At 45.3% G+C, this 20,105-nt stretch overlaps 1 protein-coding gene across 1 annotated transcript in view; it reads left to right on the top strand.

Moving 5' to 3' along the window:
* The window catches only part of LOC119963598 (tenascin-X-like), a 621,159-nt gene that overhangs the window by 90,494 nt on the left and 510,560 nt on the right, over positions 1-20,105 (top strand). The window contains exons 10-14 of the mRNA XM_038792929.1: positions 4,171-4,512; positions 9,249-9,388; positions 10,122-10,254; positions 18,776-18,915; positions 19,649-19,781. Coding sequence (XP_038648857.1) covers positions 4,171-4,512; positions 9,249-9,388; positions 10,122-10,254; positions 18,776-18,915; positions 19,649-19,781 — 888 coding nt within the window. The remainder of the gene's footprint in view (positions 1-4,170; positions 4,513-9,248; positions 9,389-10,121; positions 10,255-18,775; positions 18,916-19,648; positions 19,782-20,105) is intronic.

Genomic DNA, 20,105 nt, shown 5'->3' on the forward strand with positions numbered 1-20,105 from the left:
GAAGGCAGGAGAATGGGGATGAAAAAATATCAGCTATGATTGAATGGCGGAGCAGACTCGATGAGCTGAGTGGCCTAAATCTGCTCCTGTGTCTTGTGGTCTTATGGTCCGATGTTGGGATGATGTTCCCAATGATGGGTGTTTCCAAAACCAGGGGTCACAATCTGAGAATTCAGGATAAACCATTTCGGACAGATAGAGGGAAATATTTCTTCACACAAAGAGTGGTGAGCCTGTGGAATTCATTATCACAGGAAGTAGTTGATGCTAAAACATTGAATATATTGAAGAGGCAGCTGGATATAGCACTTGGGGAGAATGGGATCAAAGGCTATGGGGAGAAAGCAGGATTAGGCTATTGAGTTGGATGATCAGCCATGATCGTGATGAATGGCAGAGCAGGCTCGAAGGGCCAAAAGGCCTCCTCCTGCTCCGATCTTCTATGTATCTATGTATGTAATATCAGGACATTTGGAAAGTCAAAATGCTACCCATCAGAGTCAGCTTGGTTATATGAAGGACAAATCATGTTTGACTAATTTGCTCGAGTTCTTCAAAGATGAAACAAGCAAAGTGGATAATGGGTATCCTGTAAATATTGTGTATTTGGACTTCCAGAAAATGTTTGATAAGGTGCCGTACAGAAGGTTAATTCACAAGGTTATACCACATGGGTCATTTATTAGCCTAGATTGAAGACTGGCTGACAGACAGGAGACAGAGAGTCGGGATCAATGGGTCTTTTTTGGTTGACAAGTTGTAACTAGTGGGGTGCCACAGGGTTCAGTCCTTGGACCCCAGCTATTTACAATCTATATAAACGGCTTGGATACAGGGATGGAAGGTTCTGTAGCGAAATTTGCATACAACTAAAATAGGTGGGATAGTAAGTTGCAATGAGGAAATGAGAACCTTACAAATGGATATGGATAGGTTAGGAGAGTGGGCCAAATTCTGGCAAATAGAGTTTACCGTGGATAAGTGTGAGGTCATGCATTTTGGTCAGAAAAAGTGGAAGGCAACTTATTATCTAAATGGGGAGAGACTTCGGGGAGCTCCGATGCAGAGGGATCGGGGAGCTCCGATGCAGAGGGATCGGGGAGCTCCGATGCAGAGGGATCGAGGAGCTCCGATGCAGAGCGATTGGGGAGCTCCGATGCAGAGCGATCGGGGAGCTCCGATGCAGAGGGATCGGGGAGCTCCGATGCAGAGGGATCGGGGAGCTCCGATGCAGAGGGATCGGGGAGCTCCGATGCAGAGGGATCGGGGAGCTCCGATGCAGAGGGATCGGAGAGCTCCGATGCAGAGGGATGGGGGAGCTCCGATGCAGAGCGATCGGGGAGTTCCGATGCAGAGGGATCGGGGAGCTCCGATGCAGAGGGATCGGAGAGCTCCGATGCAGAGGGATGGGGGAGCTCCGATGCAGAGCGATCGGGGAGTTCCGATGCAGAGGGATCGGGGAGCTCCGATGCAGAGGGATCGGGGAGCTCCGATACAGAGGGATTGGGGAGCTCCGATGCAGAGGGATCGGGGAGCTCCGATGCAGAGGGATCGGAGAGCTCCGATGCAGAGGGATGGGGGAGCTCCGATGCAGAGCGATCGGGGAGTTCCGATGCAGAGGGATCGGGGAGCTCCGATGCAGAGGGATGGGGGAGCTCCGATGCAGAGGGATCGGGGAGCTCCGATGCAGAGGGATCGGGGAGCTCCGATGCAGAGGGATCGGGGAGCTCCGATGCAGAGGGATCGGGGAGCTCCGATGCAGAGGGATGGGGGAGCTCCGATGCAGAGGGATGGGGGAGCTTGTGCAGGAGTCACAGAAAACGAGCGTGCGGGTACAGCAGATATTAGAAATGTGAATGGAATGTTGCCATTTATAGCGACGGGAATAGAGTATAAAGGTAAGGATGTGTTGTTGCAGCTATACAGGGCATTGGTGAGACCGCATATGGAGTATTGTGCACAGTTTTGGTCTCCTTATTTGCCAAATGATGAAGTGACATTGGAGGCAGTTCAGAGGAGATTCACTAGATTGATTCCAGAGATAATGGATTTATCGTATGAAGAGAGATTGAAGAGTTTCGGCCGATACTCTCTCGAGTTTAGAAGAATGAGGGGAGATCAAGTTGAGGTATATAAGATGCTAAAAGGTTTGGATAAAATAGACGTGAAGCGGATGATTCCTCTTGTGGTGCAGTCTAGAATGAGAGGTCATAGTCTGAGGATAAGAGGTAGCAAATTTAAAACTGAGTTAAGGAGAAACTATTACTCCCAAAGGGTTGTGAATCTGTGGAATTCACTCCCCCAGAGTGCAGTGAATGCTGGGAGAGTGAGTAAATTTAAGGAGGAGTTAGGGGAATGTTTAATTGGTAATGGGTTGAAGGGTTATGGAGAATGGGCAGGATGGGGGTGTTGTGGCCAGGATGAGATTGAATGGTGGAGAAGACGCTATGGGCCAAATGGACTAATTCTGCTCCGGTACCTTATGAACTTCCGAACGTATGAACTTTAGCCTTAAAACCAACTATTCCAGCAGAACAAAGGGAAGAGCCTCCCTCTGGAAAGTGACACCCTGTTACTTCTATTTACTCTTCACGCTGTATCCCTCTCTAAACACAATCGAGACAGTGTTGGAATTGAAACCAATCCCTACACATACAAACATCTTTATCCAGCATGAATTTAACTATAGGTTTTACCCTTCCAGACACAGAAACATTAAATTAAACCCACTTAAAAATCACATTAATATTAAATAAATATTAATTCCTTAAAACTACCTTTGTTTTCCTGACTTTCCCCATTGCACTACGAAATACCCCCGTGTGGATATTGGGTCCCTGTTGGGGTGCAACACATCCAGCTTGCACAGATCCCATCTTCCCAGGATCAGTCCCAATGTCTCAGCAATTCCCTCCTGAACCATCTCTCCAGCCGCGCATTCATGCGGCCTCGACTACCCCAGATCTCACCAGCATGTGGCACTGGGAGCAATCCTGAGATTGCTACCTTTGAGCTTCTGTTTTTTATTGCCGATGTCCTTCAGAGTTCTCTGACCTAAATGTGCCCCCCCCCCCCCCCCCCCCACACCCCGGCCCCGACTCATTCCCCAACTTTGAATACCCAGTTAGGAGAATTACTGTCACAGCTCACACCTGGGGGATGAATTGAATTTATGTGATGAAATGAAAAGTAGTGGATGTGAAAATGGAGGGAATCCAATCTCCAGGGAGAAGAAAATGAAAATGAAAATCGCTCATTGTCACGAGTATGCTTCAATGAAGGTACTGTGAAAAGCCCCTAGTCACCACATTACGGCACCTGCCCAGGGAGTCTGGTATGGAAATCAAACCTGCTTGGTCTGCTTTCAAAGCCAACGATTTAGCTCAATGAGCTAAACCAGCACCTGTGTTTGTCGGGAAGGAAGTTAAACAAATCCCGGAAGAATATTTTCAGATATAATCCAGACCAAAACACACAGGGTGGAGATGGTAAGGGGCGAGTCCAGGACTGATTCCGATAAAGGCGATGTTGAGAAATTGGAATGCATTACCAGGTGAAGCCAGAATACTGTTTAAAATGGAAACATCACTGGATACTGGCTTAATGACAGCACTGAGATCATTCACACACCCTGTGTGCATTTGTCCTGACTATATCTGAAACTACTGTTCTGGGATTTCATTAACTTCCTCCCTGACAAGTACTGACCTTACCCTGGAAACTGCATTCTCTTTATTGCAGTGTGTGTTTCGGGGGGGTTAACTTCATCCTGAGGGACTGTTGGTCAGTACAGTGGAATGTGAAAGAGTCGCTAAGTTCTGATGCTGCGTTGTCAGTTTGAAAAGTTTTGCCAGTGAATGAATTCAGAGCAGCAGGAGGTGCCTGGGCCCCTCAAGCCTGTTCCACCATTCAACACGGCCATGGTGATCTGATTGTCACTGTCTCTCTGTCTGCAGAGACTGCTGGGTCTCCTGAGCGTTCATTCCCAGAATTTACTGAAATCCTGATTGTCAAAATCTGCAGCACTTTGCTTGGGGTTAGTTTGAACAAATTAATGAGGATAACAGACAATATCCAGGCATCAATACACAGGAGACTTTATAAACTGCTCTCAGCTTCTACTTTGTATTTTCTTATCTGTTCTGATCTTCATTTATTTTCTGTTCACAGTTCGTCAGGCAGTAACACTTCTTCACCAATCCCCTCAAGTTGCGAGAGTGCCTGAGGGTGGAACAGTGAAGTTGACGTGTAACATGCGGAGAATTAATCCAAGATACACTGTGGATAGATACGATGTACATTGGAGCTTCCCAGGAGAGAATAAATATATAGTGCGTCACTATATAACTGGCAAAGTTGAACGTGTGTCTCATCGCTTTCAGCCTTCCAGAGATATTGCCGGTAACAGCTACATTCTGATAATCAGTGGTCTGACGCTCCGTGACTCCGCTGTCTATATCTGTGGGGTTTGGGGGATACTCTTTGGAAATGGAACCCGGCTGATTGTAACCAGTAAGTACTGTCTATCTTATATTGCTTTGATTCCATATTGACCATATATTAGAGGAATATGATGGAACATTGCCAGCCTGGGAGGCTGTGACCCAGAGGGAGGAACGATCTGGAAAGAAGCCTGATGTCTGTGAAGTAAAAATGTACAATTTAAACACACACACACAGACGTAAAGCGACAGCGTGAGTGTAAATGTGTGATATCAAAGTTTCAACCCTAAAATCTCTCTGAGCTCCAGAGGGTATCTGTGATTTTCCCCAACAGATTCCCGGTGGGGATTCGAGATGGATTCTGCCTGAACTGAAAGTGTGAATTTCTGACCCCTCTCTCTCTCTCTCTGTCTCTCCCCAGCTGATTAGAATTAAACTTTACTGTGCGGGTGGTGTGAGGACTCTGCTGGTCTCTGGGCAGGGAAGCTGCTGATGTGGCATCGATAGGTGGGCTACAGAACCTCTGGTCAAACAGGGAAGCTCTCCCACAATGTCCTCCCTGCATGGTTATATCCTGGCTAGCCTTCCCCTCTGCCACTAACATTGCAAACCCTCTTGTTGACCAGCGTGAGCTCCTCCCTTCTCACATCCCCATCTCCTACTCCTGAGCTTACAGGAATATTGGGCATATCAGATCCAGAGGTGTTCCAGTGGCCGATCTGTGTCAAGAGGGAAGGCCGTGATTGTCACTGTCTATAGAGGCTACTGGGTCTCCTGAGCCTGTTCCACCGTTCAACATAAGAACATAAGAACTAGGAGCAGGAGTAGGCCATCTGGCCCCTCGAGCCTGCTCTGCCATTCAATGAGATCATGGCTGATCTTTTATGGCCTCAGCTCCACTTTCCGGCCCGAACACCAGAACCCTTAATCCCTTTATTTTTCAAAAAACCATCTATCTTTACCTTAAAAACATTTAACGAAGGAACCTCAACTGCTTCACTGGGCAAGGAATTCCATAGATTCACAACCCTTTGGGTGAAGAAGTTCCTCCTAAACTCAGTCCTAAATCTACTTCCCCTTATTTTGAGGCTATGCCACCTAGTTCTGCTTTCACCCACCAGTGGAAACAACCTGCCCGCATCGATCCTATCTATTCCCTTCATAATTTTACATGTTTCTTTAAGATCCCCCTCGTCCTTCTGAATTCCAATGAGTACAGTCCCAGTCTACTCAACCTCTCCTCGTAATCCAACCCCTTCAGATCTGGGATTAACCGAGTGAATCTCCTCTGCACACCCTCCAGTGCCAGTACGTCCTTTCTCAAGTAAGGAGACCAAAACTGAACACAATACTCCAGGTGTGGCTTCACTAACACCTTATACAATTACAGCATAACCTCCCTAGTCTTAAACTCCATCCCTCTAGCAATGAAGGACACAATTCCATTTGCCTTCCTAATCACCTGTTGCACCTGTAAACCAACTTTCTGTGACTCATGCACTAGCACACCCAGGTCTCATTGCACAGCAGCATGCTTTAATGTTTTATTGTTTAAATAATAATCCCTTTTGCTGTTATTCCTACCAAAATGGATAACCTCACATTTGTCAACATTGTAGTCCATCTGCCAGACCCTAGCCCATTCACTTAACCTATCCAAATTTCTCTGCAGACTTCCAGTATCCTCTGCACTTTTCGCTTTACCGCTCATCTTAGTGTCATGTGCAAACTTGGACACATTGCCCTTGGTCCCCAACTCCAAATCATCTATGTAAATTGTGAACAATTGTGGGCCCAACACGGATCCCTGAGGGACACCACTAGCTACTGATTGCCAACCAGAGAAGCACCAATTAATCCCCACTCTTTGAACATAAGAACATAAGAACAATAACCAATAACCAATAACAATAATTAATAATAACCAATCCTCTATCCATGCTACTACTTTACCCTTAATGCCATGCATCTTTATCTTATGCAGCAACCTTTTGTGTGGCACCTTGTCCAAAGCTTTCTGGAAATGCAGATATACCACATCCATTGGCTCCCCATTATCTACTGCACTGGTAATGTCCACAAAAAATTCCACTAAATTAGTTAGGCACAATCTTCCCTTTATGAACCAATGCTGCGTCTGCCCAATGGGACAATTTCTATCCAGATGCCTCGCTATTTCTTCCTTGATGATAGTTTCCAGCATCTTCCCCACTACCGACGTTAAGCTCACTGGCCTATAATTCCTGCTCTCTGCCTACCTCCTTTTTTAAACAGTGGTGTCACGTTTGCTAACTTCCAATCCACCAGGGCCACCCCAGAGTCTAGTGAATTTTGGTAAATCTTCACTAGTGCATCTGCAATTTCCCTAGCAATCTCTTTTGGCACTCTGGGATGCATTCCATCAGGGCCAGGAGACTTGTCTACCTTTAGCCCCATTAGCTTGCCCATCACTACCTCCTTAGTGATAACAATCCTCTCAAGGTCCTCACCTGTCATAGACTCATTTCTGTCAGTCACTGGCATGTTATTTGTGTCTTCCACTGTGAAGACCGATCCAAAAAACCTGTTCAGTTCCTCAGCCATTTCCTCATATCCCATTATTAAAACTCCCTTTTCATCCTCTAAAGGACCAATATTTACCTTAGCCACTCTTTTTTGCTTTATATAATTGTAAAAACTTTTGCTGTCTGTCTTTATATTCTGAGTAAGTTTACTCTCATACTCTACCTTACTCTTCTTTATAGCTTTTTTAGTAGCTTTCTGTTGCCCCCTGAAGATTTCCCAGTCCTCTAGTCTCCCATCAATCTTTGCCACTTTGTATGCTTTTCCGTTCAATGTGATACTCTCCCTTATTTCCTTAGATATCCACGGCCGATTTTCCCTCTTTCTACCGTCCTTACTTTTTGTTGGGATAAACCTTTGCTGAGCACTGTGAAAAATCGCTTGGAAGGTTCTCCACTGTTCCTCAACCGTTCCACCATAAAGTCTTTGCTCCCAGTCTACCTTAGCTAGTTCTTCTCTCATCCCATTGTAATCTCCTTTGTTTAAACACAAAACACTAGTATTTGATTTTACCTTCTCACGCTCCATCTGTATTTTAAATTCCACCATATTGTGATCGCTCCTTCCGAGAGGATCCCTAACTATGAGATCATGAATCAATCCTGTCTCATTACACAGGACAAGATCTAGGACCGCTTGTTCCCTTGTAGGTTCCATTACATACTGTTCTAGGAAACTATCGCGGATACATTCTATCAACTCCTCCTCAAGGTTAAACCAATCGACATGTAAATTAAAATCCCCCATGATAACTGCTGTACCATTTTTACATGCATTAGTTATTTCTTTGTTTATTGCCTGCCCCACCATAACGTTACTATTTGGTGGCCGATAGACTACTCCTATCAGTGACTTTTTGCCTCACTATTCCTGATTTCCACCCAAATGGATTCAACCTTATCCTCCATAGCACCGATATCATCCCTAACTATTGCCCGGATGTCATACTTACATAACAGAGCTACGCCACCTCCCTTACAATCCATTCTGTCCTTCCGAATAGTTTGATACCCTCGGATATTTAACTCCCAGTCGTGACCATCCTTTAACCATGTTTCAGTAATAGCCACTAAATCATAGTCATTCACGATAATTTACGCCATCAACTCATTTACTTTATTCCGAATACTACGAGCATTCAGGTAAAGTACACTTATGTTGGTTTTTTTTACCTCTATTTTGAATCTTAACATCTCCAGTTTTACTCCTTTTTGTATTACTGACCTATTCACTGAGCTCCCCTCACTCACTGTACCTTGTACTGTCGCCCTTTTTGATTTTTGACGATGTCTTCTCTGCCTTGCACTTTCCCCCTTACTTCCTTTTGCTTCTGTCCCTGTTTTATTACCTTCCAACTTCCTGCATCGGTTCCCATCCACCTGCCACATTAGTTTAAACCCTCTCCAACAGCTCTAGCAAACACCCCCCAGACATCAGTTCCAGTCCTACCCAGGTGCAGACCGTCCGGTTTGTACTGGTCCCACCTCCCCAAAACTGGTCCCAATGCCCCAGTAATTTGAATCCCTCCCTAGCAATCCTGAGATTACTACCTTTGAGGTCCTACTTTTTAGCTTAACTCCTAACTCCCTGAATTCAGCTTGTGGGACCTCATCCCGTTTTGTACCTATATCGTTGGTGCCTATGTGCACCACGACAGCTGGCTGTTGACCCCCCCCCCCCCCCCACCCCCCCCCCCCCACCCCCCCCCCCCCCCCCCCCCCCAGAATGTCCTGCAGCCGCTCCGAGACATCCTTGACCCTTGCACCAGGGAGGCAACATACCATCCTGGAGTCTCGATTGCGTCCACAGAACCGCCTGTCTATTCCCCTTACGATCGAGTCCCCTGTCACAATAGCCCTGCCATTTTTCTTCTGCCTTGCTGCACAGCAGAGCCAGCCACGGTGCCATGAACCTGGCTGCTGCTGCCTTCCCCTGGTGAGCCATCTCCCTCAACAGTATCCAAAGCGGTATATCTGTTTTGCAGGGAGATGACCGCAGGGGATGCCTGCATTGCCTTCCTACTCTTGGAGGGCCGAAGTACCTGTACTGTTCAATGTTCGTAAAGTGACTCAGGACATTTTACTGCAGTAAAGGCACTGTTATCAATGCATGTTGTTTGTGATCAGTGTCAGTATCTCAAATCTCAAAGGGATATCCTCCCTTTCCTCATCATTTCTACTCTGTCAGATTCTGTTACCTTTCTGCTACATGTGTACATTTAAGGTCTCATTCTTCTCCCACAGGGAATGTCCCACCACCATCAAACCTACGCTTCTCGGACATCACGAGGAAAGGTTTCCGGATGGACTGGGATCATGGATCGGACGATGTGGACCAGTACAGAATCAGCTGGGTTCCATCTGCAGGAGGGGACAGAAAAGAGGTGATGAAATCCATACTTTCTGCTTCTGTGTAGCTCCAGCTGATTTTTAAATTTGCCTTGCAACATGCGAGTGTGAAGCAAAACCGCTGTCAGCCAGATCTGTATATGTATGAAAATGTTCCTCCTTTCCAGGAACAATGTTTCATTGTATCCTTGTAATCCTTTCCAGACTTGCTAATGAGTTGCATTCTCTGTTGCTCGTGGGGGCATGATCACACTGAAAACAGCAGGTATTTTCCATTCCCAACAGGGACAGGCAAAGTCACCAGCAGGACTGGAAAATTTGGAGATTGGCCAAGACTCAATTGGGTGGGATGAGCTCTTTGAATCGTAACCTGCAGAAACATCAGCACATTCTTTCTGAATGGCATTACTGTACTAGAAGGTGATCAGAAAACTGCTTTCCGCACGGACCATATGCTCTTTAGTATTGAGATGTTGGGCTCATTTGCCCACTCAAAGAAGAGCATTTGCGTAATGAACAAAACAGTCCAAATTAGTTTATTCCTTCAATTTAATATTTTGCAGAAATACTTCACATGACCATGAGGGAATGCCACTGGGAAAGGTGGCTGCAGCCAAGGGTTGGTAAAGGATTTTAAGGTCATTGAGGCCCCCTGAGTGATATCAAATTCAAACATCCCCATTTAATTAAGGGAATCAGTTTGCAGAAAACAAATTGGTTTCATGCTCTGAACGTATCTTGACCTTCGCTTTATGCCTATTCTTCCAGATTATTATACATGGCAATGAGGAAAACTACGTTTTTGATAACCTGGATCCTGACACCAAATATAATGTTTCCCTAACTGCCATCTTCCCAGACAAGACGGAAAGTGCTGAGGTCTTCAGCTCCGAGCATACATGTAAGTCTTTAGTATATAAAAATCTCCATTTGTCTTTTCTACCCCCTTAGCAATTATCTTCAGATATTGAAAAGAGGACAAAGTGACATGGAAAGCACATGCTGCATATTGTGATGTGCAGCAGATCACAATGTCCTTCAGGATGGGGTGTGGGATTAGTATGTTCCCCTGGATTCTCTGCTTCTGCTGTTGCAAAGTGTATCTATTGGCTTCATTGGCAAGCCTGCTTGTGTCCAATATTCCTGGGCCATACTGCACCTTCAGCCAGATAAAACTCTAAATCCACAGAATTCCGACAGTGTAGAACAGGGGTGGGCAAACTACGGCCCGCGGGCCGCATGCGGCCCGCCAAAGGTCTTTATGCGGCCCACCAATTTTTTTTTTTCATTTTAAGGTGAATGGCGGGTGGGGGGCTGCTGGGTTACTGGTATAGGGTGGATACATTGACTTGAGGAGGGTGATCATTGCTCGGCACAACATGTGTTTCATGTGAAGTTACTACTTTAAAATATTAATTAATAAAAATTAATTGCTTTTTTTTTCTTTAAAAACCTTTTATTTTGGCTATTTTAAATATTAATTATTTTACTTAATATACTATACGGCCCTTTAAAATTGTGAATTTCTGAATGTGGCCCTTGCACGGAAAAGTTTGCCCACCCCTGGTGTAGAAGGAGGCTATTTGGCCTTGTGTGTCTGCACCGACCCTCTGAGAGAGCAACCGAACTAGGCCCACTCCCCTGCCCAATCCCTGAAACCCCCCCTAACCGGCACATCTGGGAATATTTAGCTTGACCAATCCACCTAATGTGCACATCTTTGGACTCTGGGAGGAAATCGGTTGACCCAGAGGAAACCCACAAAGACACGGAGAGAACGTACAAGCCACACAGACAATCTACCGAGGCAGGAATTGAACCCAGTTCTCTGGCGCTGTGAGGCACCAGTGATAACCCAACCCCTGATTAATTTATGCCTCCCTCAACTTGCCTCCTCTTTTATTGATGGACCCACTTCCCCAACCCCTTTTCTATTCCTCATAGAAAAATGATTGGCCACATCCCATTTCCCCACTACCTGGGCGTAACTTGTCTATACAAAGGTAAATAACAATCATATTTGTATTTATCTAACATAGTTTAACAGTCTCAAGTATCTTTACTGGATGACATCAGCTGATTGATAATCATTTCAGTTAAACTAGTGATGTTTGTTTTTAGAGAACTTGAAACAATATTGCCCCATCCCGTTTTGCTGAAGGTGAAAGGGGCGGCATGTGGCACAGGGGCTAGCACTGGGACTGCGGCACTGAGAAGACAGAGGGTGGTGATGGATGGAAAATTTTCAGACTGGAGACCAGTTACCAGCGGTGTACCACAGAGTTCTGTGCTGGGCCCTCTGCTATTTGCCGTACCAGCCTCCCCGAATAGGCGCAGGATTGTGGTGACACGGGGCTTTTCACAGTAACTTTATTTGAAGCCTACATGTGACAAAAAGCGATTTTCATTTCATTTTCATTTCGATTCATTTCATTTGTGACTTTTATCAATGACTTGGAGGAGGGGGCTGAAGGGTGGGTCAGTAAATTTGCTGATGACACAAAGATTGGTGGAGTAGTGCATGAGGTGCAGGACTGTTGTAGGCTGCAAAGAGACATTGATAGGATGCAGAGCTGGGCCGAAAAATGGCAGATGGAGTTTAACCCTGACAACTGCGAGGTGATTCATTTTGGTAGAAAAAAATTGAATGCGGATTACAGGGTAAACGGCAGGGTTCTGAGGAAAGTGGAGGAACAGAGAGATCGTGGGGTTCATTTCCACAGATCTCTGAAGGTTGCCACTCAAGTGGATAGAGCCGTGAAGAAGGTTTATAGTGTGTTAGCGTTTATTAACGGGGGCTTGAGTTTAAGAGCCGCGGGGTTATGCTGCAACTATTCCTCACCCTGCTGAGACCACATTTGGAGCATTGTGTGCAGTTCTGGTGACTTCATTACAGGAAGGATGTGGAAGCATTGGAAAGGGTGCAAAGGAGAATTACCAGGATGCTGCCTGAATTGCAGGATAGGTCTTATGAGGAAAGGTTGAGGGAGCTAGGGCTTTTCTCTTTGGAGCGGAGGTGGATGAGAGGCAACATAATAGTGACTGAGAAAATGATGAGGGGGTTAGATACAGTGGACATTCAGAGACTATTCCCTTGGGTGGATGCAGCTGTTACAAAGGGGCATAGTTATACGATTCAGGATGGGAGATATGGGAGGGATGTCCGAGGTAGGTTCTTTACTCAGAGAGTGGTTAGGGTGTGTAATGTACTGCCTGCTGTGATAGTGAAGTCACACACTTTAGGAACTTTCAAGCGTTTATTGCACAGGAACATGGAGCAGACCAGAATGACATGGAGTGGCATAGCTTAATCTTGGTTTCGGACAATGCTCGGAACAACATTGAGAGCCGAAGGGCCTGTTCTGTATTGCACTGTTCTATGGTCCATGTTCTTTGAGGAGTCGGGTTCGATTCCCGGCCCTGGGTCACTGTCCGTGTCAAGTTTGCACATTCTCCCCATGTCTGCGTGGGTTTCACCCCCACAATCCAAAGATGTGCAGGGTATGTGGACTGGCCACACTAAACTCTCCCTCTGTTGAGTTTAGTGACCCTTTCAGTAACTTACTGCAATCCCTTTCCCACACCTCCAATCCATTACCCCTACATGGAAGTCGCTCCACTTTATTCCAGTAACCAACATTTCAGTTTGCATCTCCTTTATTTAGCCTTGCTGTCTTGCTGATCTCTCTGTCCTTGATCAGCAGCATTATTCCAATAGAGTTTGACAAACACGTTCACAACTTCCGAGGAGGTGCTTTGCAACATCCTTGACTCACCACCGTGTTCAACAATTTTACATCATTATCCAGGCCCCATTTTGGTTCCTTTCCCTTTGCAAGTTTTGATTTTAACCCTTTTTTCTCTTGTTTCTGCTTTGAGACAGCAGCTGCTCATTATTCTGTGATTCACGCCTCCCCTGGCCACATCTTGTCCCATTCCCCACATTGACAACTCTTTTGTCATTTAATTTCTCCTGCCTTCCACCCTGTGACAGACCTTCCCACTTTTTTTAATCACCGCCCATCTGCTTAAAACATGTTTTCTTTTTTTTCTTCATCTTCCAGAGCAGCTGAGCATTTTCAGCATTTTTTGTTTTTACATCACTTTTACCTTGGCTTTTGTGGGCAAAAAATCTGTTGTTGTATTTTCATACCGTGCAACAGCAGCAATAAACCCTGTCAACCTTTCCCAAGTTCAGTGGGACCCTCAACCTGGGATAATCGCACAGGCTGATTATGGGTGGGGATTTCAACACGGTTATTGATCAAGGCCTGGACCGGTCATGTTCGAGAACGGGCAAGGTGCCAGCAATAGCAAAGGAGCTGAAAGGGTTCATGGAGCAGATGGGACGGGAGTGGATCCGTGGAAATTTAGGCAGCCGAGAGGCAGAGAATTATTTCCCTTCTCCCACGTTCACAAGGTGTAATCCCGGTTGATTTCATGGTTGTGGGCAGGACCCTGTTGGCGAGGGTGGTGGATACGGGGTATTCGGTATTGGACCATGCTCCGTACTGGGTGGACCTGCAGGTCAGTATGGACAGTAAGCAGCGCCCACAGTGGAGATTGGATGTGGGGTGTTGGCGGACGAAGTGTTCTGCGAGAGATTGAGGAAGTGCATGCTGAACTACCTGCAGGTAAACGATACGGGGGAGGTCTCAGCAGCAGTGGTCTGGGAAGCACTGAAGGCGGACAGGGGAGCTGATCTAGATCCGGGCTCACAGGGACAGGACGGATAGGGAGAGGCGGACCGACTGGTAAGAGAGATCCTACGAGTGACGAGGAGGAATGTGGAGGCTCCAGAGGCGGGGCTATTGAGGGAACGCCGGAGGCTGCAGGCGGAATTTAGTTTGTTAACTACAGGTAGGACAGTGGAGCAGCTCAGAAAAGTGAAGGGAGCCGTGTACATGGGGAAAAGGCCAGTAGGATGCTTGCACAGCAGCCCATGACAAAGGGAGGCAGCGATGGAAATAGGGAAAGTGGTTGATGGGGATGGGAACTTAGTTGGGGACTCGGAGGGGGTGAAATGAAATTAAATGAAATGAAAATCGCTTATTGTCACGAGTAGGCTTCAAATGAAGTTACTGTGAAAAGCCCCTAGTCACCACATTCCGGCGCCTGTTCGGGGAGGCTGTTACGGGAATTGAACCGTTCCGCTGGCTTGCTTTGGTCTGCTTTCAAAGCCAGCGATTAGCCCTGTGAGCAAGACCATTGGACTTTTATCGTCGTCCTTGATAAATACAGAACTATTCGGAAGGACTGACTGGATGTAAGGGTGGTATAGCTCTGTTATTTATGGATGACATTGGGCAATAGTAAGGGATGACATCAGTGCTAGGGAGAATAAGATTGAATCCATTTGGGTGGAAATTAGGAATAGTAAGGCGAAAAAGTCACTGATAGGAGGAGTCTATCGGCCACCAAATAGTAACACAATCGTGGGGCAGGCAATAAACAAATAAATAACTGATGCATGTAGAAATGGTACAGTCGTTATCATGGGGCACTTTCATCTACATGTTGATTGGTTTAACCAGGTCGGTCAAGGCAGCCTGGAGGAGGAGATAACAGAATGTATCCATGATAGTTCCAAGAATAGTATGTAATGGAACCTTCAAGGGAACAAGCGGTCCTAGGTCTGGTTCTGTGTAATGAGAGAGGATTGACTAATGATCTGATAATTAGGGATCATCTCGGAAGGAGCGATCACAATATGGTTGAATTTAAAATGAAAATCACTTATTGTCACGAGAAGGCTTCAATGAAGTTACTGTGGAAAGCCCCTAGTGAAAAGCCCCTAAAATACAGATGGAGGGTGAGAAGGTGAAATCAAAGACTCGTGTTTTGTGCTCAAACAAAGCAGATTACAATGGGATGAAAGAAGAGCGAACTAAAGTAGACTGGGAGCAATGACTTTATGGTGAAACCATTGATGAACAGTGGAGAACCTGCCAAGCGATTTTTCGCGGTGCTCAGTAAAGGTTTATACCAAGAAAAAGGAAGGATGGGAGAAAGAGGGAAAGTCGACCATGGATACCTAAGGAAATAAGGGAAAGAATCAAATTCAAAGAAAAAGCATACAAAGTGGCAAAGATTAGTGGGGGACTAGAGGACTGGGAAATCTTTAGGGGGCTGCAGAAAGCTATTAAAAAAACTATAAAGATGAGTTAAATAGATTACGAGAGTAAACGTGCTCAGAATATAAAAACAAGTAGTAAAAGTTTCTGCAAATATATAGAAAAAAAAGAGTGGCAAAGGTAAATATCTGTCCTGTAGAGGATGAGAAGGGAGATTTATTAATGGGAGTTGAGGAAATGGCTGAGGAACTGAACAGATTTTTTGGGTCGGTCTTCACGGTGGAAGTCACACAGAACATCCAGTGACTGATAGAAATGAGGCAATGACAGGTGAGGACCTTGAGATGATTGTTATCATGAAGGAGATAGTTACGGGGCAAGCTAATGGGGCTAAAGGTTAGACTCTGGGGTGGTCCTGGCGGATTGGAATTTACAAACGTGACACCACTGTTTAAAAAAGGAGGTAGGCAGAGAGCGGGTAATTATTGGCCAGTTAGCTCAACTTCGGTAGAAGGGAAGATGCTGGAATCTATCATCAAAGAAGAAATAGCGAGACGTCTGGATGGAAATTGTCCCATTGGGCAGATGCAGCATGGGTTTATAAAGGGCAGGTCATGCCTTACTAATTTAGTGGAATTCTTTGAGGACGTTACTAGTGAGGTAGATAACACGACGCCAATGGATGTGGTATATCTGGATTTCCAGAAAGCCTTTGATGCAGTGCCACACAAAAGATTGCAGCATAAGGTAAAGATGCTTGGCATTAAGGGTAAAGTAGGAGCAAGCAAAAAGTGCAGAGGATACCGGAAGTCTGCAGAAGGATTTGGATAGGTTAAGTGAATGGGCTAGGGTCTGGCAGATGGAATACAATGTTAACAATGTGAGGTTATCCATTTTGGTAGGAATAACAGCAAACAGGATTATTATTTATATGATAATATATTAAAGCATGCTGCTGTGCAGAGAGACCTGGGTGTGCTAGTGCATGAGTCTAAGAAAGCTGGTCTACAGGTGCAACAGTAAATTAAGAAGGCAAATGGAATTTTGTCCTTCATTGCTGGAGGGATGGAGTTTAAGACCAGGGAGGTTATGCTGCAATTGTATAAAGTGTTAGTGAGGCTACAGCTGGAGTATTATGTTCACTTTTGGTCACCTTACCTGAGAAAGGACGTACTGGTGCTGGAGGGTGTGCAGAGGAGATTTACAAGGTTAATCCCAGAGCTGAAGGGGTTGGATTACGAGGTGCGGTTGAGTAGACTGGGACTGTACTCATTGGAATTTAGAAGGATGAGGCGGGATCTGATATAAACATGTCAAATTATGAAGGGAATAGATAGGATAGATGCGGGAAGGTTGTTTTCACTGGCGGCTGAAAGCAGAACTAGGTGGCATAGCCTCAAAATAAGGGGAAATATATTGAGGTCTGAGTTTAGTAGGAACGTATCCACCCAAAGGGTTGTGCACCTATGGAATTCCTTGTCCAGTGAAGCAGTTAAAGCGTCATCAATAAATATTATTAAGATAAATATAGATCGTTTTTTGAAGAATAAAGGGATTACGGGTTATGGTGTTAGGGCCGAAAAGTGGAGCTGATTCCACAAAAAAAAAATCAGACATGATCTCATTGAATGGCAGAGCAGGCTCGAGGGGCCAGGTGGCCTACTCCTGCTCCTGGTTCTTATGATCTTATGTTCTTCTGTACCTGTCAGGCAGTGAGGTAGTGGTCGAGCGAGGGCACCGTGGTTTATGAAAGTAGTTGAATCATTTGTCAAGAGGAAGAAGGAGGCTTATGTAAAGATGATACGTGAAGGTTCAGTGAGGGCACTCGAGAGTTCTAAGTTAGCAAGGAAGGACCTAAAGAGAGAGCTGAGAAGAGCCTGGATTGGACTTGAGAAATCTTTGGCAGGGACGATCAAAGACAACCATGAAGCTTCCTATTGGTATGTCAGGAATAAAAGAATGACTAGGGTAAGAGGAGGACCTGTCACGGGAAGTTGTGCGTGGAGTCCGAGGAGATAGAAGAGGTGCGAAATGAATATTTTTCGTCAATATTCACACAGGAAAAAGACGATGTTGTTGAGAAGAATATTGAGATACAGGCTATTAGACGAGAAGGGCTTGAGGTTCATGAGGAGGAGGTGTTAACAATTCTGGAAAGTGTGAAAATAGGTAAGTCCCCTGGGCCGGATGGGATTTATCCACGGATTCTCTGTGAAGTAAGGGGAGAGATTGCTGAAACTTTGGCTTTGATCTTCCATTATCTTTGTCTACAGGAATAGTGCCAGAAGACTGGAAGACAGCAAATGTTGCCCCCATGTTCAAGAAGGGGAGTAGAGACAACCCTAGTAATGATAGACCAGTGTGCCTTACTTTTGTTGTGGGCAAAGTCTTGGAAAGATTCATAAGATATAGGATTTATAATCATCTGGAAAGGAATAATTTGATTAGAGATAGTCAACACCGTTTTGTGAAGGGTAGGTTGTGCCTCACAAACCTTATTGAGTTCTTTGAAAAGGTAACAAAACAGGTGGATGAGTGTAAAGCAGTTGATGTGGTGTATATGGATTTCAGTATACATTTGATATGGATCACCACGGTAGGCTATTGCAGAAAATACGGAGGCATAGGATTCAGAGGTTTTAGCAGTTTGGATCAGAAATTGGCTAGCTGGAAGTAGGCAAAGGGTGATGGGAAATGTTCAGCCTGGAGTTCAGTTGTGAATGGTGGACCACAAGGATCTGTTTTGGGGCCACTGCTGTTTGCCATTTTTATAAATGACCTGGAGGAGGTCGTAAAAGGATGGGTGAGTATATTTGCAGATGACACTTAAGTCGGTGGAGCTGTGGACAGTGCGGAAGGATATTACAAGTTACAGAGGAACAGTATAACCTGCAGAGCTGGACTGACAGGTGGCAAATGGAGTTTAATGCAGAAAAGTGTGAGGTGATTCATTTTGGAAGGAATAACAGGAAGACAGAGTACTGGGCTAATGGTAAGGTTCTTGGTCGTGTGGATGAGCGGAGAGATCTCGGTGTCCATGCACATAGATCCCTGAAAGTTGCCACCCAGGTTGATAGGGTTATGAAGAAGGCGTACGGTGTGTTAGCTTTGGGAGGTGCAGTGCTCCGAAAGCTCGTGTTTGAAACAAAACTGTTGGACTTTAACCTGGTGTTGTAACACTTCTTATTTAGCTTTTATTGGTCGAGAGATTGCAAGTTGCTGGTGATCAGCACCATTATCACAGATCTTTGCTTAGGTGGCCTCCCTTCCCTCATTATTTCTACTCTGTCAGATTCTGTTACCTTTCTGCTCCATGTGTACATTTATGGTCTCATTCTTCTCGCACAGTGACTGTCCCAGCACCATCAAACCTACGCTTCTCGGACGTCAAGGGGTACAATTTCCAGATGCACTGGGATCATGGACGGGAGGAGGCGGATCTGTTCAGAATCAGCTGGGTACCATCTGCAGGAGGGGACAAAAAAGAGGTGATGAAATCCATACTTTCTGCTTCTGTGTAGCTCCAGCTGATTTTTAAATTTGCCTTGCAACATGCGAGTGTGAAGCAAAACCGCTGTCAGCCAGATCTGTATATGTATGCAAATGTTCCTCCTCTCCAGGAACAATGTTTCATTGTATCCTTGTAATCCTTTCCACACTTGCTAATGAGTTGCATTCTCTGTTGGCCGAGGCGGCATGATCACACTGAAAACAGCAGGTATTTTCCATTCCCAACAGGGACACGCAAAGTCACGGGCAGGACTGGAATATTTGGAGATTGGCCAAAACTCAATTGGGTGGGATGAGCTCTTTGAACCGTAACCTGCAGAAACATCAGTACATTCTTTCTGAATGGCATTACTGTACTAGAAGGTGATCAGAAAACTGCTTTCCGCACGGACCCTATGCTCTTTAGTATTGAGATGTTGGGCCCAGCTGCCAACTCAAAGAAGAGCATTTGGGCAATGAACAAAACAGTCCAAATTAGTTTATTCCTTCAATTTAATACTCTGCAGAAATACTCCACATGACCATGAGGGAATGCCACTGGGAAAGGTGGCTGCATCCAAGGGTTGGTAAAGGATTTTAAGGTCATTGAGGCCCCCTGAGTGATATCAAATTCAAACATCCCCATTTAATTAAGGGAATCAGTTTGCAGAAAACAAATTGGTTTCATGCACTGAACATATCTTGATCTTTGTTTTATGCCTATTCTTCCAGATGGTTATAAATGGCAATGAGACAAGCCAGGTTTTAGATAACCTGGATCCTGACACCTTGTATGATGTATCCCTTACTGCCATCTACCCAGACAAGGTGGAAAGTGATGGCCTCTTAGGCTCCCAGCGTACAGGTAAGTCTTCAATAGATAAAATTCTCCATTAGTCTTTTCAATTATCTTCAAATATTGAAAAGAGGACAAAGTGACATGGAAAGCACATGCTGCATATTGTGATGTGCAGCAGATCACAATGTCCTTCAGGATGGGGTGTGGGATTGGATTAGTATGTTCCGCTGGATTCTCTGCTTCTGCTGTAGCAAAGTGTATCTATTGGCTTCATTGGCTAGCCTGCTTGTGTCCAATATTCCTGGGCCATACTGCACCTTCAGCCAGATAAATCTATAAAACCACAGAATTCCGACAGTGTAGAAGGAGGCTATTTGGCCTTGTGTGTCT

The sequence above is a fragment of the Scyliorhinus canicula genome, chromosome 3 (genome assembly GCF_902713615.1).
Source record: "Scyliorhinus canicula chromosome 3, sScyCan1.1, whole genome shotgun sequence".
NCBI lineage: Eukaryota > Metazoa > Chordata > Chondrichthyes > Carcharhiniformes > Scyliorhinidae > Scyliorhinus > Scyliorhinus canicula.